This window comes from Poecilia mexicana, unplaced genomic scaffold (assembly GCF_051168715.1).
Source record: "Poecilia mexicana isolate PSO_F unplaced genomic scaffold, ASM5116871v1 scaffold_5, whole genome shotgun sequence".
In the NCBI taxonomy this organism is placed as follows: Eukaryota; Metazoa; Chordata; class Actinopteri; order Cyprinodontiformes; family Poeciliidae; genus Poecilia; species Poecilia mexicana.
The window spans coordinates 8460486-8483901 of NW_028263374.1; the positions used below are offsets into that span (position 1 = coordinate 8460486).

The 23416-nt window shown below is 42.0% G+C and overlaps 1 protein-coding gene and 2 long non-coding RNA genes across 4 annotated transcripts; all 3 read right to left on the reverse strand.

Moving 5' to 3' along the window:
* Positions 1-1956: 1956 nt before the first annotated feature.
* On the reverse strand, positions 1957-14595 carry LOC148159625 (uncharacterized). 2 transcript variants are annotated; one of them, XR_015762826.1, is made up of 4 exons: positions 13551-14595; positions 12182-12325; positions 9870-10065; positions 1957-7969 (listed from the first exon to the last, which is right to left on the reverse strand). It is a non-coding gene; the product is annotated as an uncharacterized LOC148159625 (long non-coding RNA). The 2 variants fall into 2 exon arrangements; XR_015762825.1 differs by lacking the exon at positions 13551-14595 and having other exon boundaries at positions 12182-12971.
* A 921-nt stretch (positions 14596-15516) lies between these two features.
* celf4 (CUGBP, Elav-like family member 4) lies at positions 15517-17332 on the reverse strand. Its single transcript, XM_015009376.2, has 3 exons — positions 17197-17332; positions 16369-16521; positions 15517-16012 (listed from the first exon to the last, which is right to left on the reverse strand). Exons 1-3 carry the CDS (start codon positions 17312-17314, stop codon positions 15762-15764), a joined length of 522 nt encoding a protein of 173 aa, XP_014864862.2. The 5' UTR covers positions 17315-17332; the 3' UTR covers positions 15517-15761.
* Positions 17333-18558: 1226 nt separating this feature from the next.
* On the reverse strand, positions 18559-23105 carry LOC148159626 (uncharacterized). Its single transcript, XR_015762827.1, has 3 exons — positions 19853-23105; positions 19585-19664; positions 18559-19220 (listed from the first exon to the last, which is right to left on the reverse strand). It is a non-coding gene; the product is annotated as an uncharacterized LOC148159626 (long non-coding RNA).
* Between the last annotated feature and the right edge of the window lie 311 nt (positions 23106-23416).

A 23416-nucleotide genomic window follows, 5' to 3' on the forward strand; every position in this document is an offset into this window, starting at 1 on the left:
ATTCCTACAGGCAACGTGGTGATTTGATGACCTAGTCTATACAATAAGATTTAAGTCTTCGTATTTTATTGAATATTATATATTGTATTATGTCATATCTTCAGTTAAATTTAAAATATATTTGATATACAGTCAATAAAAAATGTGAACATGTACCGTAAAGTGACAAATTTAAGTGAATGTTTTTGCGATGAGGATGCTTGTGGACTGTTTTTCCCCCCCACAGATTTTTATTTAGAAAAAAAAAGAGAGGTTTTACAACATTTTGAAATTTAGCCTGTTACGCTTTTTTGACAAAACGTCTCCGGCTGTAGAAAAAAAATGAAGTAAACATTACATTTACAGTGAACCCTTGTTTTTCTTAGATCTCGTCAAGCCTCCGGTCGGGTTTTGCGCTGCTTCTGGCCACAGTTAAATTCCAGTTGGCATTCAAAGTCTCAGTTTCCATGGCACTCAGGTAGAGAAGAAGCGCGGAGACTGTTTTTACACATCCTACGGTCAATCAGGACGCAGAACGCTGTGGGGGGCAAAAAAACTCCACAAAAAAATCTGCGAAGCAGCGATACCGTGAAAAGTGAACCGCTTTACAGCGAGGGTTCACTGTATATGAAATAATTTATAAAAAGCAACTGAGTAATTTGTAGAATGGCTGTATATCTGAGTTTATACAGCCATTCTACAAATTACGCAGTTGCTTTTTATAAATTAAAAATTGAGACCAGGCATTCTCATGCCTGGTCTCAAAATGCCTCAGCATTGAAAAGGTGGATTTATTTAAATAAGACAGTTTAGTCAAACATATGCGACACTTAACCTGCAGAACATAATATGAAAGTGAACTAAAAGTCAGTTTCAGCTGAATTTGGATTCAGATAGATCAAGTAGAAACTGACAAGAACTGGATTAAACAACAAAAATTAAAACAAATTTATTTTCCAACATAAGATCAAAATGGTCCCACACTGAGGAAACCTTTCCTTTGAGGCTGCTCCATAGTTGACGCTGTAAAAGATCAAGAATTAGTTTGGCAAATGCTTTTGACAGATTGGCTTCCTTATAAACACAGTTTGGCGCGTTGTCATTTTGAAACAGTTCCTGTATCGGTCACGTGACTTGCTGAAACCAATACGCGCACCGACACGGGTTTTGGTCTGTGGGCTTGATGCATGCGCCGACGCATCGGTGTTGCCAGACCCATGTGTGTGTGTCTGTGTGTGTAGATTTCAAGTCATTACCTTCAAATTTAAGTTAAAATAAAACAATCTGACAGTCTTTACACATGAAAAGTACATAAATAATACAAACTAATTGGTTTTATTTCAGAAAAACATAGTAGGACAGTTCCTAAAAACCAGAATAAATATCGGCTGTATTTGAACAGCTTATCGTGCTGGACATAACGAGCTGATTATAGATGGCTAATGAAGCTTATCTGCTTGGTTAGCTGGCCTGGAGTCAGCCGCTGAACAGACATGCCACTCAAAGCTTGTTAACCGTAGCTTTAAAACAGTGCTACCTTTAATTATATTGAATTGCCACGCTACATTATTTAACGACCGTGTTTTTAATGAAGCAAAAATATATTCAAACAGCTAAATTTGATAGTTTTTCCAACTTTATGCTTCCAGTGCTTAACCAGGACTGTGTTTGAAACGGGATTTATTAAGAAAGATCTAATATTTGTGTGCTGAAATGACCTGTTTAGTACAGGGACTCAGCCAACCCCTTTTTGTTTCTGGTCGCATCTTACTTTTCAGCCAGCTGACTGGCAGTATGCAGAAACATCTGGAGAAAACCCAAGTAAAACTCAGGCATTTTACTTAAAACCATAGAAACATTCTGACAGAAAATATTAGCGCTTCAGAACTTTTTGAAAACCCTGTAATACCTTGAAAATAGTAAGAGGCCCAGCAAACAACAAATCTTGATGCGATGGCAATTACGACACGACACAGATTACGATATTCTAGACTGTGCTTTATTATTGGGCTAAGCTGAGACGCATCATTCATTTAAAATTACAAAAAGAGGAGTCCAGGGGACCGGACAATGGTGCAGTCTGGAGAGACGGGGGGGCAGGGACGGGGCGGGAGCCTAAAGCGCACTGCCCAATCAGAAGCTTAGCTCATTAGGAACCTGGCGAAGCTTTAATATGCAACATTCAATTCCCCAGCCCTCCATCTGTGCTGAAATTTGGGAAATACAGTAGATTTCCAGAACACTTTGAAAACCACATGATGTAAAATGTGGTTCTAGCAACACTACTGAGCCTTAGAGAAAAAAAAAAAGAATCAGAAGAAGAAAACAAAAAGAAATTCAGATTTTTCTCTCATTTGTTTTTTGTTGATGAAATAGTGCAGTCATCATTGAATTTTGTTTGGCAGAAAACATGGGTTGAACAAGATCAGAGCTCTGTCAAATATTGGAGTACACAATGGAAAATAAACCGGTAATCAACAATGAACAACTTAACCATTCGTTCTGATTGCAATACGTATCGGCGCCAGATAAATGACCTTGCACTGATCAAATATCCAACTGGACGACTACCTCTTCTGCCGCACGTTTAAAGCTCTTATGGCAAATTGTAACTACTACTGAGAGGGGACTAATTTTCTTCTTATTAATACTAACTACAAAGAGTCCTTTTCATAACGGCATGGATCTATCGTTACAGTATGTATAAGGCTTTAGTGTAGTACTGCATTGTCATTGAGAGTTCACTAGTGACAGGAAAAAAAAACAACAAAAAATTAGTCTTTGAGGAAGTTAAATTCAGAGGGATGCAAATTAGCGCCTTCAAGGATTAGTGGCGATAGCAGAGCTCGGATCTTGACTCAAACAGCGCAAATAAATAAATAAAAACGCAATAAATTAAATAAATAAGATAAATAAATGATTAAAATCTGTCTCTGACATCACTTGGTCAATAGGAGCTCCTTTTTTTTTTTCTTTTTCCTTTTTTTCTTTTTAAACGTTTTTCTTCTCCGTCACCAAAGAAGTGCTGAAGGCAGGAACAAGGATTCATCTGCGGACCACAACGGCGGCCCGTGCATGTCATTATAAAAAAAGATTTGGTCACGTACCAACTCATAGAAAAATAATGCTGTGAAAGCATGCATATCATCTCAGACATGACTTCTAAACAAATATCTAAACAAATAAATGAAGAGAACCCACTGAAGTTTTTTAAATGTTTCGTTTTTTATAAAATAGGTCAATGTGTGTCTAAGCTCTAACTGAGGTCAATGCTCTCCCTGACTGTATTCTGGATAAATGCCTTGGTCAAGTCCTACAGTTTTCACCGTAACCTAGCAACTGTTTTTTTTTTTTTAACCTTTTCTTTTTGTACCTGGTTTTAATGAGCATTATCTTGTTTTCATTCATATATTTATATTTATATTTATTTATTTAAAGTATTTAAAGTACTTTATCCAGTCCTTGTAGATAGAAGTAAAAGTCCTATAAAATATGCAAACCTATGTACAGAAGAAAACAGAGCAAAAAAAGAAATAATTTACAGTATATTCATCAGTTTATGTATATATTTATATATATTTATATTCAAACTTCTGCTCTGTTTCTTGTTGTTGAACCAAGTTTGTTTTGTTTTTACTTATTTTTTTCCTTTCCCAACCTGTAAACTTGCAGCTTTGATTCAGAGCAAATGAAGATGACGAATGCGTCACGCGACTGCTTCATCTCTTCCTACGTCCCTCAACGTGAAAGCACGGGTTAAAAAAGACGTGGAGGATTGCTCCGTGAACGCGTCTCTCTCTGTGTTTTTTTGAAGTTTTCTCGGTGCAGCAGTGGGGCAGTCGAAAAGGGACACAATGCGGCGGCCGACGATGCTATCGTTAGAGACGGTTTATTCCGATGCACCCAATCGTGTTGGACATCCGGGTTCCTCTGAATGACACGCGCAGTAAATTACCGGTACGTGCAAAAGAAAAGAAAAAGAGAAGTAACCCAGAATGAGTGGTGCAAGTTTCTTTTTTTAACCGTCGCTGGACTTTAAAGGTAAATGCCAAATTCTTCAAACAGCTAAAAAAAAAAAAAAAAACGGTTATACGCAAACGCCGGGACATCGGCATAGTGAACAGTTTACACCAAAACTAGTAATGATACCAAACGGGAAGCGTCGTCTTCCAAAAGTGTCATGTAGCCTTATAAATATGCATATCTATAAATATTCATGAAGTGTTCTCCACCAGCTCGATACGCGTTGAGGGGAGTCCAATAAATCCACGTCTGTTGACCTTTTGGAAGTGTATAGTAGGTGTTTACAGCATTTTTCTGTAAAATACTGTAGGAAAGTTTATGCTGAAGAACCATGAAGTGAAATAGCAGCTGCACTGAGTGGAAGGATTTGCTTCATTTAGCAGATTCGGTACCAGGACCGGTCCTTCAAGTTCAACTGCTACCCCTGGTAAAGATGTGTAAAAAGCAATAAAATATAAAATACTTTTTAAAAAAATATCTTTCGCAGTACTATAATCTCTAACTGAAAATTTAAGGGAAAAAAAATAAATCTTTAATTTGAGTACATTTATTTCCTAAGGGGAAAATAAAGTGACATAATTATTAACACCCTTTATGATTCCTGCAAATGTAAATGTAATTGAAGCAATTTCAATTTACTTTTGTAGGGACTTTAAATCCAGAGCTTCTCTCTGGGTGGGAAGAATGTGTGAGATGGTTAATTTCTCTTATAAACGCTTCAGAATGGGATGGATACAAAGTATCATTCAAGAAGGGCAGATGTCTGTTCGTCTTCATAACTTGGGAAATATCCGCAAAGAAAAAAAGAGAAATCTGCCCACTTAAATGTGCACATGCACATATTTACAAGAAAAGTAGCTAAAAAGTTTTAAACATAAACTTTACGACTGGAGGTACAACCTAGAAGGCCCAACAGGTGCATCACATTAAATCAGAATATCAGTGAAAAATGTATTTCGTTTAATACTAATTCATTTAAAAAAAATACACATACATTTGTAAACTTTAATTTTTTTGATGTTGGTGGATTTTGTTGTTAGTTTGCATTACTCTGTTTGTATTCTAATCCTGTTTTATTTCGTGTTTTAAATAATCATATGTCCAACAATGAAGTGGTCTGCAGTCTACCCCAGGATTTCACAGGCCATAGCGTAAATTTAAACATTTTAAAACATTTTTCTTGTCGTGTTAAGTTTCTGAAAAAAACTAATTTTGGGGTTTCAGTTGCTGTTGGACATAGTTAGCTAAATGGACCCCTGAAATATAATTTTGTGTTCATGCAACCTGCCAGGTTGACTTTTTGAACCAAATATAAACTTTTCAAAGACATTATAATCTGTTGCGATGCACCTGCAACTTGCCAATATGCACAATGAGCAGCATGGCTAGGGAGGAAACGCATTAAAAACAAAAAAAGTCTCAAAAGTTTACTGTTGGACAATTGCTGCAGAGAGTGTGGGATCTTACGGGTTACGATGTCTCCGTAACAACCGTTTATTTTAAGGCTTTGTGCACGCATCTTTGCCAGGGCTTTCCGTCACTGTGTGCCGACGCGGTGCTTCTGTATTCATTTGGAAGGGGATAAGGCGATCTGACGTATCTTTAAAGTAAATGCTTCGTGTCACAAGCAGATTTTTGCTCACAAACTGCCAAATGTTACCACGTTCCTGACCAACATTACAATAACGTCATAGCTGTAAATACCGCTCGGTCACTTCCCTCATTCGGCCTCGTTTGCTCCAGCTTCGACAAGAGGAAAGAAGGTAGTTTACAGGAGCCCCGCACGCTGCTTTGATAGTTTACGTGCCGACAGGTCACCTAATGCCCACGTTTCATAGAGTGTGTCTCCTTTAAGCTCTGAATAGATGTTTTTTTGTGTCTTGTTCTTTCCAAAGACCGGTGGACCCAGCAGTGACGGGACGGTTTGCTCCGTTTGACGTGCGCTAAAGCTCTGCACATGGCTGAGAAATGATATGGATCCGCCTGGATTTTTTTTTTTTTTTTTTTGACATCATAATAGCGCAGTGGCTGCTTGCAGAAGTGTGTGTGTTCGGGTTTCTTTGTGTCTGTCTTTTTTTTTTTTTTTTTTCTTCATTGTGGGAGCACAGTGCTGAATGGCAGATTCCGCAGGTGACAAGGCACACCTCGACGTGGTGACAGCCCATACGCTACATGCACTTTACTGAATGCAAAAAGAGAGCAAGGGTTGTGAGACGTATTCGTTTTGGTTCAAGTTTCAAAGAGAAGTTTGTGTATGCGTGTGTGTGTGTGAGCTCACATGATATGTTTTGGAATAGAGTCGAAGATAATTGTCCTTTTCCTCTAAAGAAAATCCTCTTTAGCCTGATTCCCTTAAAGTCTGCTACTGAGAGGTGGCTTTTTGCATTTTTCAGATAATATTTACAGAAGATACGTTTTCTCACACACGCTGATCTTTCTTCTTTTTCTTTTTTTTTTTTTAGCAACATGTCGTGTGTCAGCATATAGGTTATCAGAGACAGGAATGCCTGCAGTGTTTGGGGAGCTGCCAGATGTGTGGTTCTCTTCCCAAGCAGAGCAATGCTTCAAACTCCTCTAAAATCTACAAAAAATAAACAAACAAAAAAAAAACAGCTCAACGTAGTCAGTAGCCGCTCTATGTACAGTCGCACATATGTAAAATATGTGCATATAAATACATATATTTGTGATTAATATCTATTATCCATATATACCGTATATATATGAATACATTTGCTTGAATGCTCGTTATACATATATATGTACTGCAAATATAAACAAGTTTGTATATTTCAAACGTTTCGGATGTTATTTTATCTGTGAGGTTAGGATGTCGATTTTAAAAAAGATAAGGCTGTGATACGGAGCAGCCCCTCCCATGCACTCGCCATCCCTCCCGAGACGAAAAAACGAAAAGGGGAACAAAAATAAACATTTTGCGTAATTGTAAACTAGCGAAGTGAGAGACCCCCCTTTTGGTCGTCTGAAATAGTTCTGCCTGTATTCAAAAAAAGCATATCAGCAATATATATATGTGTATATATACAGGTTTCTTGTATATATTCGAAATGTACACTTGCTTTAAGTGCAACTCTCCGGGCAGACGATGCTGACCGAAAGGAGATGCAGTGGTCCGAGTATATTAGCGCTACAAGTCCTCAGCGATAAAAACGTTTGGTCTTTTGGTCCCTAAAACAACTAAGGAATGACGGATAAGACTCCCTGGAATCCGTTGCTGTGGCTCTCCTCGGCAAACGGTGTTCCCTGGAAACGGACAGGCACTCCGAGCTGAAGGTGGCCATCCCAAAATCTGTGTCCCGAAAATGTCACATTCCCTACCTCGGCTCTCTTTCTCTCTCAATTTGCACCTGGTGGCTTGAAGTCTTAGAAATTGGCCTTCAAAAGTCAGCTGTCCAAAAAAAAAAAAAAGACCCCCTAACACCCCCCCCCCCAAAAAAAAAGAAACACCCCCGAAACCGTCCCTCTCAGAAGGATCCCCTACGGCAATCCACTGTTCAGGTTTTAAGAAGTTTGTTTTTCCTGTTGGACTTTTGGCGTCCATATCCCCTTGGAGAGTTTAGTGGAGTTGGTCATTATCAGTAGATTTTATGGAGGATCTTTTACTTCTTTTTTTTCCCCCCATCTCGGCGTTCAAGTAAAAGTGTCTGTGGTCCAGAAAAAGGTAGCTGTCATTCAAGCAGGTTTTTTTTTTTGTTGTTTATCTTTTTTTTTTTTTAGGTGGAGGAGGTGTATATATGTGTGCAGGAGGAAAAGAAGTCCTGGTGCTAACCAGAAAACGTTCTCTCAGTTCAAAAGTTTTAGTACATCCAAAGGGAGGTGTCCTGGACCGGGTCAATGCTCGCGCTCTCTTCTCTCTTTTTCTGAAGCAGACTTTGTGGTCCAGAAGCTGAGTTTGCGCTCAGCGGTGGGTAGCAAGTGGTCAACGTATTATTCAGCTCAACAAATCCTGCAAAACACAGAAGAAATGGTTTTGTCAACGACGACATAGAAAATCTGCCACTCTTTTCACTAAAAAGTTGCCCTACAGATTTAAAACGACATAACAAAGCCTGTAATGCACACTGATGATTAGCTGGTCACCGTCAAGTTTGACCACCTCTGTAAAACCAGGAGTCGTGTCAGTCGGCTGGTCAGGAGGAAACCGGTGAGGTTTAGTGTAACGCCAAGGAGGAAAGACTCCAGCAATGACCCTCGAGGAGCATTTGTTACTGCCGATTACTCTGGGAAGAGTTTAAAGGCTGATTTTCAAACATCATTCTACGTTACAATAAGAAGGATCACGATTAGAAATATTTAAGACAGCTACCAATCTTACCAAGAGTCACCCCAAGTCACTACGTTCAACCTTGCACTGGTCGGAGAAATTGCGAAAAACCCCTAACTGTGCAACGTTCCTGCTAGCATGTTAAAAGTTAAACTCCACGACATCGGAGTCGGAAAAAGACTGAAGCGGTTGGTTAGTTTAGCAGAGCTGCCGGCAGAAAAAAAAGCTTCTTCTGTCGTAAAGAAAATGTTTCCTGGAACACATTTTGATTTTCAAAAGTTGCATCTGAGTGAAGGAACGCTTTCTGTCTTTTGGACAGATTAAGCGTTTCAGTGTCCAAGGCCGGAAATCAACATGAATTAAGTGCTTTGAGAAGACATTAGCAAAGCTGCAAACAATCAAAGGCCACGAAATACCAGTCTGTCACAGGTTGTGTTTACCGAGAGTTATTGTGGCTAAAAGTGGTTTTACAAGCCACTGAATCTTAAAGTGCGCTTCGTCTCTTTCCCATGACTGTATATAATGCCAGACTATTTTAGCTGCACCTGTTTTTCTGAACCTTCTCGGACAACGACAAAGAAATACAGCGCAGGGAGAGTGAACTGGAGCATTTGGAGTCTGTAGAAAAAGAAATAAAATATTTAGATATGTAAAAAGAGTAGAAAAAAACGCCATAAAACTTGCGCCCCTGTGCTTGCTTTGTCAAACTCGTATGAGAATGCAATATTTTGCCAGTGATTTGCCCCAGGACACTGTGCGGTATGGTTCAGCTGGCTTGTGAGTGGGTGATAAGTTGCCCTTGAATGAAGTCATCAGCGGTGGATGAACGACGTGGCCTGAACCCTCCATCACACAGATGAAGGGGGGAGACAAAGAGGAACGGCACGATTACTCGCCTGAGGGGTAATAAATGCCTCCCCTCACCCCCTCGGAACCGTTTCCTTCTCAGCGCAACACGCCGAGCCGTTTACCAATTATCTTTTACCTACAGGGTAACATGCGGGGTCACTTACTGCAAAGATGTTCTGCAAACAGAGGAGGCAGCGTGTAAAGGAAATGCCTCTACAGCTTTGTTTGTGTTTGACTGACATTAAAATAAAATAAAATATAAAAAAAGACCCCATCTGTTTCCAAGATCAGACACCTTTTCCAGGGGGCATGGATCTTTGTATTACAGAAATAAAGAGAACGCTAAACCCCCATTTTTACCGATTTTAAATTCATAGATTAGCGAAAAGACTTTACTTTTTTCTTTTTTTTTTAAAATGCTGTCCGCTTTCAAAACCAGTTTCTCACTCGTACTCCCTGCCAAGTCCTGGACGAGCCACATTAGCATAACCTTTACCAAATATATTCTTAAACTGTCTGCGCCGGAGTAAGACTTCACTAATCTTTACAAGCGTTTTACAGATGATCAAGCTGTTATTAGGTGCCTGCGAGTGTTTTATGACTTACATAAAAGGTTATGGAAAACACATCAGGCGGCACCATAAATGGGCTCGCCATCGGGGCGTTTGCCAGTTTAATACTGCAGCGGCCGCGCACGCTTCGGTTCGGTAACTCGGCTCAAGTGACACCTGACCTGTCTCTTCCTGTTGACGGCGGCTGCCCCGCCTGCCGCGGTGGCCGGCTGGGGCAGGGGAGAAGGGGCTAGTAGGGGCGGTTGGCGTCCTTTGGCCTCTTGAGCTGGACCTTCAGTCTCTTCATGCCAATCTGGAAGCCGTTCATGGACTGGATGGCAGCCTGGGCACTACCTGGGTTGTCGAAGCTCACAAATCCTGAGGGGAGAAGGAAGAGGAGGAGGACACAGCGTCGTCAGGTGAAGGTGCAGGAAGAGTTTGGGTTCATGAGGCAACACAGAGTAAGGGTTAGAAGCGGCTAAAGACGTGGCTTTTCACGAAGGAGTTGTGATCCTGAAAAAGAGACGCATCCTTGATTTTGGATGTTCATAGTGTGGCAAAGCATAAAACTGAAGGCAACAATGAAATTCTTTAAAAATCTTTTGCAGATAAATGATACTAAGATGAAAAAAAAAGCAACTATAACAGTGCAGTAAGATATTACATGAAGCCTCCAACCAAATAGCATAGAAAAAGTATGAGACAGCAACACAATCTTTCATCAGTTAGTCACCAATGTGTGAAATACAATCATATAGGAAAAGTAAAAAATAAAGCAATGCATGCACAGTGCCTTGCAAAAGTGTTTACATCCCTTGAACGGTTTGGACTGATTTGCCCCTTTACACCGACACTCCTAACTAAAATCAAGTGCACAATAAATTGCACCCGATTAGTAAACAGAGTCTGTGTGTGTGTGTGTGTGTTTGCGTGTGTGTGTGTGTGTGGTTTAATCCCCGTTCTTAATCCAGCGTTTTCTGTGAAGGCTTTTCAGAAGTTTGTTAGAGGACATGAGTGAGCAAATATCATCCTGTGATATTAAGGTTGTGGAGACGTTTAAATCAGGGTGAAATTATAACAGAAATGACTGAGTTTTGGACATCTGTTCAATCCATGGTCTGAAAATAACTGAAAAGAGTGTGGCACAAGTGTAAAACCTTAACAGAGAGGCTGGGAAGGGGGAGTAAGGGTCAGGGTTAGCAAAATGGTTTACGCTAACCCTGGAGGATCTGCAGAGATCAGAAATACCAGCTGTGTACTACAACAATCTGGTCTTAATGGAAAAGTAATAAGAAGAAAGCCATTGTTGGAAAAAAAAAAAAAAAAAGAGTGTTAGAAGCCCCAATTAAAGTCTGAAATGTAATGATCAGGGGAAAAAAAAACCCCCAATGTTTTTCACCTACATACAAAACGCTGAGATGTTGAAATTAACACTGGATCACCCTGAACACATCATCCCCACTGCAACACGTGGACGTAGCGCGCCGCCACCTCCATGGGACGGGCGCTTGTTCTTTTTTTTTTTTAGCAGCAGGAACAGTGATGTTTGTCAGCGTTAATGGGAAGATGGATGGAGCACAACGCAGGGCAACACTGGAAGAAAAAGAGGCTCCAGAAGAAGTGAGATTGGGGCAGATACCGGATTTACTTTCCAAGCAGAGCAGCAGCCTGGAAAACGCAGCCGGCGCCACGGAGGGACGGCTTCGCTTGGAGAACGTTAACGTGCCAGGATGGCCTGGTCAAACCCCAACCCCAGACCCGACTGAGAATCTGTAACTAGACCTGAAGCAGCATGTTGGACGTGTAAGAGCTGAGCAATGCTGGAATAAAAAAAATAAATACAATTTTCTTTCTAACATGTATGCACAGCTTTGCACTGCTTTTGTACAATCCTCAGTGAAATACACTGACGAAATAAGGAAACGTGACAAAAGGTCAAGGGGTGCGAATACTTTTTACAGCACAGTGACAGTGGCTTCGCAACAGCTACCAATCAAACACGAAGGTTTCACAGAAAGCTCCTTCCTCCAAGCACATTCATGTTGCGTCATATTAATGAGAGAGCTAATTTGCTAATTGGTTGCAGCTGATGGACTCAACATCAAACGCTCTCCATCACTCTGAGCTCATCGTTGTCAGCGGCGAAGCGACACAGCAGCAGTTCAGTCCGAGATCACATATTTGTAAGAAAAAAAAAAAAAAAATGTCACAGGAATAAAGGAATTAAAAGTCATATGAATGCAGAAATGAAAACAAGTTGAGCTTCGGAGTAAAACGGCGTTAATAGGAATAAAGAGAGAAATCATTTTTGAATGCATGCATTTCTGCACGGCTGCAGCAAAGTGTTCTGCTTTAATTTAAAATGGAAAGGAGACAAAAAAAAATCGCCTCATGCATTCAGTGAAAATGAAAATAATAAAAATAAATAGAAAACAGTAATCAGTATATATAAATATATATATATATTTTTTTTATTCTGTTCATTTTTACCCACCAAAGCATTTACTTTGGTTTGTCGCCCGATCCACAAACACTTTGGAGGAGATGACATTACCGAAAGGCAGGAACATCTGCATCAGCTCTCCATCCCCAAACTCCTGAGGGAGGTGGTAGATGAACAGGTTGCACCCCTCTGGTCCTGCATGGGAACAGTGAAAAGGAGACACACATGCACACACGCACACGAAAACAGGGAAGAGACGGGAGAAGAGAAAGAGAGATGGAGGGTGAGAAAAAGGCAAAAGTAAAAAAAAAAAAAAAAACTAACCATGAGAGAAGATTCAGTCAAAACAACTGGTACGCCTGGTAAAGGTTTGTCAAAACTCCTGTTTTTTTTTTTTTTGTTTTTTTTTTTGGGGGGGGGGGGGTTCAGTATAATCATGAAGAAAACCTCTAATTTTATATGTAATTTTGTTTAAATAGTAAAATATTTTCACAGATTCTCTTTTTTGCTTGTTTCTCACATTTTCAGCAGGATTCAGGTCTGGGGAGAGAGATAGCCATGGAAGATGCTTGACTTACTGTCTAGTGAACTCTTCCTTTGATTGTTTTTCCCTTTAAAGCTTCGCAGTATTTCAAGAGTTCATAACACCAGGAACTTCAACATCTCGAAACAGAGTCACAGTCACACAGATTCTCCACGGTAACCGCTTTGAGATGCTTTCTCACTCGTTCGGCCTTTGTTTCACAGCGGTCCCACTTTCTGCAAATTACATTATGCAATGACCCGGTGTCGATTCTTCAACCAAGAGACTGTAAGAATATAACTTTCCTTTGAGAGTAACAGAGCCGTCTGACTGAAATTGTAGTAAACAGCTGCCTCTCCTCGTATTTTTGTATCTGGGTGTTTTCTGGTTAGTTGACAGTAATTTTAAACATGTTCACCCCTCTCTGTATTTTTAGTTTTTCCTTTACCAAATCACCACTAAAAGCCTAAAACCCACAGACTCCGTCATGGTGGATTGGAGCGCTTTTTATCTTCTCCACTAGAGGGCAGTGATGCCCCAGACATGAGCCTGCTGCTCCTCGGGGTCATCAAGTTTATATGAGCAGGTTTACAGCAAAGTTGGAGATACTCCGTTTTTTTTTTTAATCCTGTTACTTTGATTCAAAATTCACTTTTAAGGGCCTTTCATCTTTTCAAAATTATTTGTCATAAATTACGGAGAACAAAATTGGGGCATTTAGATTCGCCTCGGTTGATCTGATTTAAAATAGTACGTTGTGTAGAATAGCTGCCTGAACCACTCAGACACAAAGAAGAAAAACGCAGTAAAAGCTTGAAAGAAAAGCAAAAGCAAAATGAAATGTTTGCAGTATTGTCTGTGTGCGTGTATAGGTGTGTGTGTGTGTGTGTGTGTTACCTTCTCGTTGCTGCTGTGGAATGATGGGTGGAGGATGGGGGAAGGCTTGGCTGATCTGACCGTATGCGGCGGGGTAGGCTGCTGAGACCCACACAAAGACACGCGCACACACACACGCACCCACACCCACACACACACACGCCGCGCATCAGATAACAGTCATGAATACAGCGCACACTTGAATACATACAAACAATGTGATATATGCAGGAGCACAGCAAGCAATCGATCAGATAGCGTACACAATGGAGTCTGCGTGTTGCACAAACACCGCCGGGAGAGAATAAACTGATCCAGTTGGACCGAAAAGACGGGAGGGCTACATGATCAAAATACCTAATTTGAAAACAGGAGTGCTTATCTTTAGCACTCCTTTAATTTTAATTTTTTTTTTAAAGGGTCTCGGATGCAAACTCGCAGCCACCCGTGCCACTCAAGACAGACACACGGATGAGCTGCGGAGGGACAGAGTGACGGACAGACCTGCGTACTGCTGGACTCCTGTGTAAGCCTGCTGGAGAGGGTCGGCCGCAGTGGGACTCTGAGCTGCTTCAGCGGGAAAAAGAGAGGAGGAGGAGGAGGAGGAGGGAGGAGGAGAGAGGTGAGACGGACGGAGAATGTAGATGGAAGAGAGGGCACGGAGGAAAAGATAACAAGGGGAGCGAAGGAGAAGGAGAACAGACAGGGAGGTTAGAGGCAGCTCGCTTTTCCTTCAGTGTGTCCAAAACTTTTCACTTCATGCTCCTGCTGAGGCATCTTCAAAGTAGCTCTAGTGTGCTATTCTTGAAAACAAGTACAACTTCGAGGGAGTAAAAAGACAAAAAACACACCACCACCACACCACAGGAAAACCCCCCCAAAAAAACCAAACAAAAACTCCCTGTCATGCAAATCCAGATCCTACAAAACGGTTTTCATTCCGCAGAGAGCTAAACGCACAGCAGCGGACGCATCTGTCGCCACGAGTTGGCGCCGTACATCCCGGCTCGTAGCTGCGTGCGCGCGCGTGTTTTTCTACCCGTCTGTCTCCACAGGCAGCGCATGCACACAGAGCACACACCACTGAGAGAGGACGCACACAGAGACACACACCGATAGACCCAACATCACTCGAAACAGCCGAGAAAATATCGAACACACTGTGAACCGACAGCAACACTGACACACAGTCACAGATGGCCTGGAGGAAAGAGGAGAGGTGAGGGCTAAAATAGAGCTCTATAAAAGTTACAGAGTGTGAAATCATATTGTAGCTTTCTTTTCCAACCTGGAAGGCGCTCTTTTGCTCGGGGGGGGAGGGGAGGAGGGCGGGGGTAACAGGCAAAGGTTACTCTCAGGTCACGGTTTGCGAAAAGGGCGAGATCACACTCTTGCCTTTCTCGAGTGGACGTGTCTCACTGGAAGTTTCTGCTTGTTTAAACTTTGGAAACATCCGACTTTCAAAATGTCATTTAATTGCAAATTTTAGAGGATATTTTGTCATTCCCTGATACGGCGCCTGGCAGAAGTACACCTTGAAACTTTGCACATTTATATGGCCTTTTATTGTAATCTTTCATTTGATAGACCAACATAAAGTGGTGAATTGCTTTAAAGTGGAAGGAAAGGGATTTTTTTTTTAACATTTTGTACAAGTAAAAGTCTGGAAAAATGTGGTTCATAATTTGTGTCTGGCATGCTGGGTCAATACTTCGCAGATCCGCCAGGTTTGTCTCCAGGGAGACGGACGAAGAGTGAAACCTTTCTCAGTTGCTTCTTCAGCTCAGTCTGATTAGACAAAGTTTTATCTGTGAGCAGCAATTCAAGGATTTCTACACATTCAACAAGAGTTGCTAGAGATCTAGCGTGGCGGGTCACTAGCATGGTGACCTACGTAGACGCCATGCTAGTGATCCATTAGATTCTCTATAGTCATGTTAAAAGGTTTCTACGTTTCACAAACTGCCTTTGTTTTGCTCTCCTGAATTTTATTAATCTTTGTACTTTTGGTGGTGTGGGTCGGGAAGGGAAGTTGACATGTTGCTTATGTTTTGTTAATGTTCTACAAACTTTAAAAAGATTCAAACAAAGTGTTTTTGTCATTCTTTCATAAAGGTCATATTTGTGGAGCGCTTATCTGAACGATGTCCTGCGAACACATTCTGCCGTCTTGGCTGTGAATCACTGCAGCTCCCCCAGAGCCTACCGGTTCATCTTGTTCATCTTCAGAGATTACAATCCCTCCCAGTTTTCTCCAGAAATGTCACAACAGCCAAAAAAACCCCCCACAAAATATTTAGGGTTCTGATCTTCCCGACCGTTTTGAGCCTGGTGAGAGATGAGAGTGAGGGCGGGTGGGAGAGGAGCGCTACCTTCAGAGAGAGAGGAGAGGAAGCAGCCACCCTGAACCCCAAAACAACTCCGCGGAGCCACGCCCAAGCCGTTTTTCTCTGAGTCCTCCCTAAAAACCACCTCCTGCAACACTGCGGAGACAAGAGCGTGAAAGGGAAAAAGCAGATAGAGTTTTCTTCGTCCATCCCCTCAAAAAAAAAAAAAAAAGCACGAGCCACGGCTCACCACACAATCTCACACTCGCACCGTCGGGACGGTGGAGAGGCGCTCACCTCCACACCATTTATTTCCCCTTAACAACATGCTTTAGAGCTGGTAAGATATGCAATCTGGAGCCATGCTTCTAACTGGTCTGTGTCTATAAAGTTTTGCTATCTTGAAGCACAGCAAATAGAATGGAAAAAAAAAACAGTATTTAGGTGCTAATAAAGTTAGCTGCTGTTTCTGTGACTTCTTAATGGATGCTACGCAGACGATCAAACCTTACCCGGGTAATGGTGGATCCCGTTGGTGAAGACAGCCTCTGCCGGCGGCTGCCCGTTCGCCTGGGGCGGCGGCATGCCAGTAAAACCATTAACGCTAATGGGGGAGGGGATGCTGGTCACTGTGGGGGCGCTAATGCCCGGAGGAGTGCTGCCACCTGCAATAACAGAAACATTGACAAACATTGTTTTTTTTTTTTTGTTTTTTTTTATCTCTTCCTGAAGACATGATGGGAAAGTTCGGTTTCGACCGGCTACAGAGTCACGAAAATGTCAGAGGGGCTGGTCCAGTGGACCGGTAAGACGCTAAATGTCAGGGCTGATTCCTTGGCCCCGTGTGACCCTCAGGGTTACACAACAGCCATTAGACCTGAGTCGCTGAGCTAATCCTGCAGAGCAGTGAAAAAAAAAAAAAAGGTGTGGGCATCTTTCCAGCTGCAGATGGATTCTTGGAATTTGAACCATTTGCTTTAATGCATTCTGAGCCAATCGCAGTGGATCTATTTTCACCTTCAGCGACGGCTCCAACGGTTATTATTGACACCTCTGACAAGACTTAAAATAAACCGTTGTCATAGAGACTTGCTCGGTGCTAATAATGCTGCTATTCTTCGTGGAAGTTCTTTCTTTTCTTAATATCTAGTTTGCTTTTGAAGTGAATGTTCATCGGGAACGAATCGCCGATGACCAGTTTCACCTAATATATATATAAAAAAAAAGAAATAAAAAAAAGTCCCCTGAAATTCTTCTATTTTGTTAGAATTAAGAATGCTATACCTCCATGCTAGCTGTTCCCCCACAGACCTTTAACCCCTGACCTCCGGCACTGTTACCTGACGTGGGGGTCAGTGGTGCTCCGGGGAGGCCATTGATGGTGGCCATGTGCTGCATCTGGGCTGCTGCGAAGGCCGCCATAGGACTGAGGTAGCCCCCCTGTCCTACAGACGCCATCAACGCCGCCTGCTGCTGCACCTGCAGGCGGAGGATGAGGAGGAGGAGGAGGAGGAGGAAGGGGAAGAGATGGGATTAGAAAGCAGAGCAGAGAGTAATAAAAGGAATGCTGCTGTCTGTGAGGTCACTGAGATGAGAAAGACAGATAAAAGGAAGAAGTAGGGCTATAAAGTGAAATGAGGTACAGCGCAGAGACAAGAAAAAGAGGCTATTAGGTAGAAACCGGGTATTGATTCTTACAGAATATCTATTCCCCAAACCGAGCTTCTGTTTTTTAAGACTAACGCGAAAATCTGACATGACCTCCATTTCCTCTTTGGACATTATTTGGTATTTATGGAGCCTTTCGGAACTGCATACGCAGCCCTTGAACTTTTGCCACGTTCTGCCACGTTCAAAACCTCATATTCGACGTGTTTTATTGGCGTTACAGAGACTTTCACCGAATGGCGATTCATCGTGAAGCGGAGGGAAAGCGACACGCAGCCAGCAAAATTCTTTACGAGTTGAAATGCCGAACGCTTTCCTGCTCAGCCTCTTTACTCTGACGCCACAAAATAAAACGGAGCACGACCTAAATAGCAATGAAATAGGTCTCTCCACAGATCTGAACTTTATAGAAGAGCGGCAAGAAGGAAAGCCACAAGAAATCCTGTTCACAGTTTGCCACAGAGGTCACTGGCCAGATGACTGTAGGAAGCTGGTCAGAGATGCTAAATACAGTCAAAAGAAAACCTGTTAGAGGCTGAAGAAGACTTGAGGTTGTTGTGGAGATTTACTTTCCAGCAGGACAACAACAACAACCCCAAGCTTACAACTAGAGCTACAGTGAAGCTGGTTAGATCAAAATGCATTCCCAGTCAAACTCCAGACCTGAATCTAACTGAGAATTCAAGTTCAGATGCTGGACCGGATGGATCTGGTAGAAATATCCTTCGTTGCAGCTGTGTTTGCAACGAAAGGCGGCTCTACAAAAATATCGACTCAGGGAGGTGGAAATAAAACATCTCCGAACTTCTAGTTTCGATTCCTTAATTCTTTTTGTGTAATTGTTATTTTCCTCAGTATGGGATCTGAAATCCAAATAGCGTACATTACGGTTGCAGTATGTAACCTCTAAAAATATAAATTTTTTGTTGCTAATTTGTTGAAACTGTCACTATGTTGTGAAGTGACAGTATGCTATGGTAAACAGATAATCTGTGAAAAAAGCAAACACCTCTGCCTTCTCCCAGCGCCAACTAGAAACAACCAATCAGCGTGTGGAGGAGGGCTATTACTGTCAATCATGCTTATATATGCGCTGCTCACCCCCCATCGCTTCTGCAGCTTCTTCAAGACAGCAGAGCAAAGTCTAGTTAGCATCAATGACAGTAGATGAACAGTTTTCTTTTAACCTTAAGTTATTAGTACGTTTAGCAGCATGTACAAGAGGCAAGAGGATGATTGACAGCACTAACACACTCTGGTTGATTGCTTTTGTGTGGAAGCGGTGCATCTCTTCAGACAGCAGTAGTAGCAGAGGGAGGAAGTGGAGGAGATCAATCCTTTCACAGATTACTGTCACAATTTAACAGAAAAAAAAACAAAAAAAATTCTATAAAAATTGCAGCTTTAAAGTTTGTCGGTTGCAACATGACAAATATGAACTGGTTCAAGGGGGAACGGCATAACCACAATTTCCGTTTAACACACTATTTGCCATAAATAACCCTCGACGGAAAAAACCCCCCCAAAAAACAAAACGAATCAATGTGACTCTTGCCTGAGCGTAGGCTCCGTAGGCTCCAAACTGCAGGGCCATGGGGTTGAAGATGCCCATCTGACCAGCCATCTGCTGCATGCGGCGGATGGTGCGCTCCTTATCCGTGTCAGCGAACTTTACCACCAGACTGGACGAGGCACCCTGTAAGCCCACCCACACCCACGCACACACACGCACACACGCACACACACACACACCCGGCAGGACAAGTTAGTGTGGTTCGATTGACAGAGGACATAAGCTTTCATTTGTACTTGCACACCCATGCTGCACACACATGTGCTTCTATGCTTCCTGCCAAGGCAGAGGACTCAGGGCTACAGTTGGTGCTCACTCCACTGAGAAATTTAGGATGGGTTGCATCCAAAGGACAAATCCCCTCCATGGGGATAATAAAGTTTAAAACTTTAAAAAGGCAATCAAGTTCTATTTAACTGTTTTGTCTATGTGACTCATTGCTTTCTCTCTCTCTCTCTCTCTCTCTTCACAGCCACAGGATACTCACAGGCATCGTCTGGCTGCCGTGTAGTGCACCGATGGCTGCCTGAGCTTCAGCGTGAGACGAGTATTTTACAAACGCACAACCTGAGGAAAAAGACCCGGAGAGTAGAAAAAAACGAGTAAGGTGAGAACAAAAGCAACAGCATTTCTAGTAACAACAACAACACACACACACACAAAAACAAAAAACAAAAACTGAGTAGGAGTCCAGTTCCTAGCATTTTGTTACACTACTGGATGGTCGACAAAACGAGCCGCTCTGGCACCATTACCGAGTCTGGGATCCGCAGCGTCCTGACGCCGCTTCACACTGACAAGTGTCACTGATGAATCTGAACGGTCACGTTCGCAGTAATTATCGGGCAAATCCAGCTGAGTAAGCGGGCTGACGGAGCCTCTTAATGGAGCTTCATGCAGGACTCGGAATGATCAAGCACGCTGCAATTATCAAGCTTAGTTGTCACCGAACCTCACTGATTGGCTGCTGAACCCACCGCTGAACTTTACCCAGTGAACTTGTGGAGCACCCCGAGAAGCATTTTAAAACAATCTTTTTTTTTTTTTTTTTCCATTTTTTATGTACCGGGACATGAAGCCTGAGGTTAAACGAGGAAGTTTAGTTAATCTTCCCTCCTTCGTTCGGGTTCGTGTCATGTTCAAATTTGCAGAATGAAACGGTTGTTCTGTATTCGTGGTCATCAGCTTGCTCGCTTGTGTCAGAGGGGCAAGAAAAAAAAAGCCGCCACTGTCACAAAGTCTACCTTTGCTGTTTCCGTCGGGACCTCGGAGGATGGTGCACTCCTCGATGCTGCCGAAGGACTCAAAGAGGCGCCGCACGTCGTCTTCTGACTGCTGCTTGTTAAGCATGCCCACAAAGAGCTTTCTGTCTTCTAAAAAGAAAGGGAGAGGAGGTCATGATCAGAGGATCAGATGTGCCTTCAGATGGAAGCCTCAGGAATACACAGAAAAGGAATCAAAGGCAGGTTTAGCGAAAGCCTTAGCGTGGATCAGTTTTGATACTGGAGGTAATGCACAAGCGAGCGTGTTGTCCGTGCGTTACGCAACGCAGCAAAAGCAAAATATGGTAGCTAAAACGGTGCAGTCTTGAAAATTTTGGTCGCACTCTTTTATGGTAAGCCGTCAAATGCTGTTATATCTTCAAAGTACATGTTCATTTATGGCTGTGTGTTGGGATAACGGGTAAAAGTTACAGCATTTTACTGATTTGAGACAGAATTTCACCATGTCTTGTTTTATTCATCCCTGACCATCAAGAGATGAAAGTGTAATGGCCTAAACAAAGTTAATGAGTGACCCCAGGTTGGGTCGATGATTGTTAGCTGAATTAATTTCATGAGTTGCAGCATCCCAATGGGCGTACATCTTCATCGGTGTAGACGGAGCGTCTTCACAACGTAGCAAGACGTAAAACAAGTTTGTTACCAGGTTGTTGCTGATACATTTGAAAAGCCTTTCTGCTCGTTTCGTACCAGTGCCGAACATTTGGCGTCTCAGAGTTGCAAATCTCATGCCGCAGGATTTTTTTCCCCCAACGTGTCAAAAAATTATGAATCCGTGGCAGCTTGATTTAGTTGGGCAGAATTGGGAATAACAAATGCAGATGGTGTAGTCCTCAATGGGGTCTCGCAAAGGCTTATCCGGGCCCCAATTATGGAGGGCGCCGAAATAATTTGATAGCTAGAAGACGTGTTATTTTTTTTAAAAGAAAATGTGTTTTCCCATGTCACTGTGAGAGGAGTTATTAGATGGATTTGTGTGCAGAGAGACAATCTGCAACTATTTAAAAACAACAGCCTCTCTTTTAACGTAGCCTTCAACACCAAACATATCAAGAAAGTTAACTTTCAATGGATTCATCTCAGCTCCTTCTTTGGGCCGCGCTACATTGCTCCAAACGAGGCCTGGCATAGTCAACGTTTTGGCTGTTCTTTGTAGGGATGACAACGTTTATTTAATTCACCGCTGAAACACGAGGCAGACGTGGGGCGGCGGTGGGTCACTTTAGCGATGCTGAACATCCATTTGAAAACAAAACAGTGAGGAGAAAAACAAACGGCCGTTTAAAACATTTATAGAAAGATACTCAGAAATACTAGTTCAATGATAGGTAATTCCAGTTTACTTGAAAGTCCTTTTGCCGTTTTTATTAGTATATAACTGAGGAATGAAAGTAGTTCAAAATGCCATTTAAAACCAGTCCAAAAGTTGCCAGCTGTTCTCAATAGTGTTTTTTTTTTTTGGTTGTTGTTGTTGAAATGCTTTTTACCAGCGAGTCCAAACCCTTCACGGCTAAGGGAAAACGTTGCCATCGGTTGAAAACTCACTTCTGTTCATGGACTCCACACCCGGAGAGGCCGGTTCGGTGGCGCTGGAGTAAATAAATGCTGCAGTTATTCAATTAGTTCTGGACTTCATCTGCAGCCCCTTGCTTTGTACCATCTGGACTCTGTGCCGGTAATAATGCCACAGCACAAACAGGCTGTGCAAAGCTTCCCTCTTTCCACTTCTGGCTGTGCTTTAATGTTGCAGGTCATTAAAAAGGCTCTTTTTTTTAACTCTATTGAGATCTGGGTAGTCACTCCTGCTTGATTTTACAACATATAATACTGCTACGACAATAACATACAAGAGAAATCAAAGGAGGATAAAGAGCTCTTTTCTGAAGGTTGGACGGCGCGTATTAGAGCTTTTTGCTTTGAGAGATCATTTCCTGTCTGCAACACGCGAGTAACAGCTACGGCACAGGTTCTTTTGAAAGTTTAATAAAAGGGAGAAAGAAACTAAAATAACACGTTACATTTTATGGCCGGAACCTGTCACACAAATCTGACATTTTTTTTTTTTTTTTTTCTCAGAATCAGAAGATCCTACTTCCTGTAGATAAGGAATTGCACCTGTCGCAGGTGTCAGGCAGGAGAAAAGACAGATGCGTTGGTGTTCCTGTCCTCAGGGCTCAAATCTAGCTGCAGTCTAAGTTCAGCTCCGCCGGATCTCACTCTGTGTGGAAACCACAAGCTTGCCGGCATCATTATTAACTGCGCATCAAAAACTACAGTTCAATCATCTCCAGCCAAAGACCAGCCCGAGTGCAGCTCATGGCTACGTTGATCTGCATGGAATTATAACATTTTTACAACATAGAATCATATAGTTTTAGCAGCAAAACTGTATGAAATAACAACAAAACATTTTTTCCTATAATTAGTTTGAACAATTCTTTAGTCTCTGCAGACTTACGAGCCACTTTGTCGTCTGTAGGTCTCTTAAATTCGACCAAAAATTCTAAACTTGCAAGATGTTAAAGAACAGAACAGGGTTGGGCATGTTTTTTTTTTTAAGAAAATCAATATCTTAATAACGAGAAATATAATTAAAAATCTGATCACATCTCCTTGTGAAATGCTGATTTCATTTTCCAGAAGGTCTCGACGTCTGCCTACTATCCCAAAACTACTAATTCCTACTTTAACATCATTCAGCAAACTCAGGAAATTGAGGGAAAAGGAACCATGACCATTGTACTGTATTAAGATACATGCGTCTCAGGAAAAATCTTCTTCCGGATCTTGAGTTTACATCGGCTGTAATCAAACTTAACAGAAATTATACGGGACAAGGCAAAACGATGCTTGAAATACATCGTTTGTGTTATGAATGTATATAATATTAAAATATAATATTTAGGACTAATTTACTGGTCACATTTTTTGATATACAAAAAGATCAGGAAGTGATCTTTCAATCTAACACAAGTCAAATCTATGATTTAAAGGTGGACTAGAGCACCGGCTTACGTTTGACGAAAGAAGCGCGTC

Excerpts from the sequence above, each read along its gene's own strand:
- celf4 (XM_015009376.2), bottom strand. The coding sequence starts at position 17,314 with ATGGCGTCTGTAGGACAGGGGGGCTACCTCAGTCCTATGGCGGCCTTC. Across the intron at positions 16,522-17,196 it reads ACCACTGACCCCCACGTCAG|GTGGCAGCACTCCTCCGGGC; the intron begins GTAACAGTGCCG and ends CTGTTATTGCAG. Across the intron at positions 16,013-16,368 it reads CGGGATCCACCATTACCCGG|TGTTGCAGGAGGTGGTTTTT; the intron begins GTAAGGTTTGAT and ends TTGTCTCCGCAG.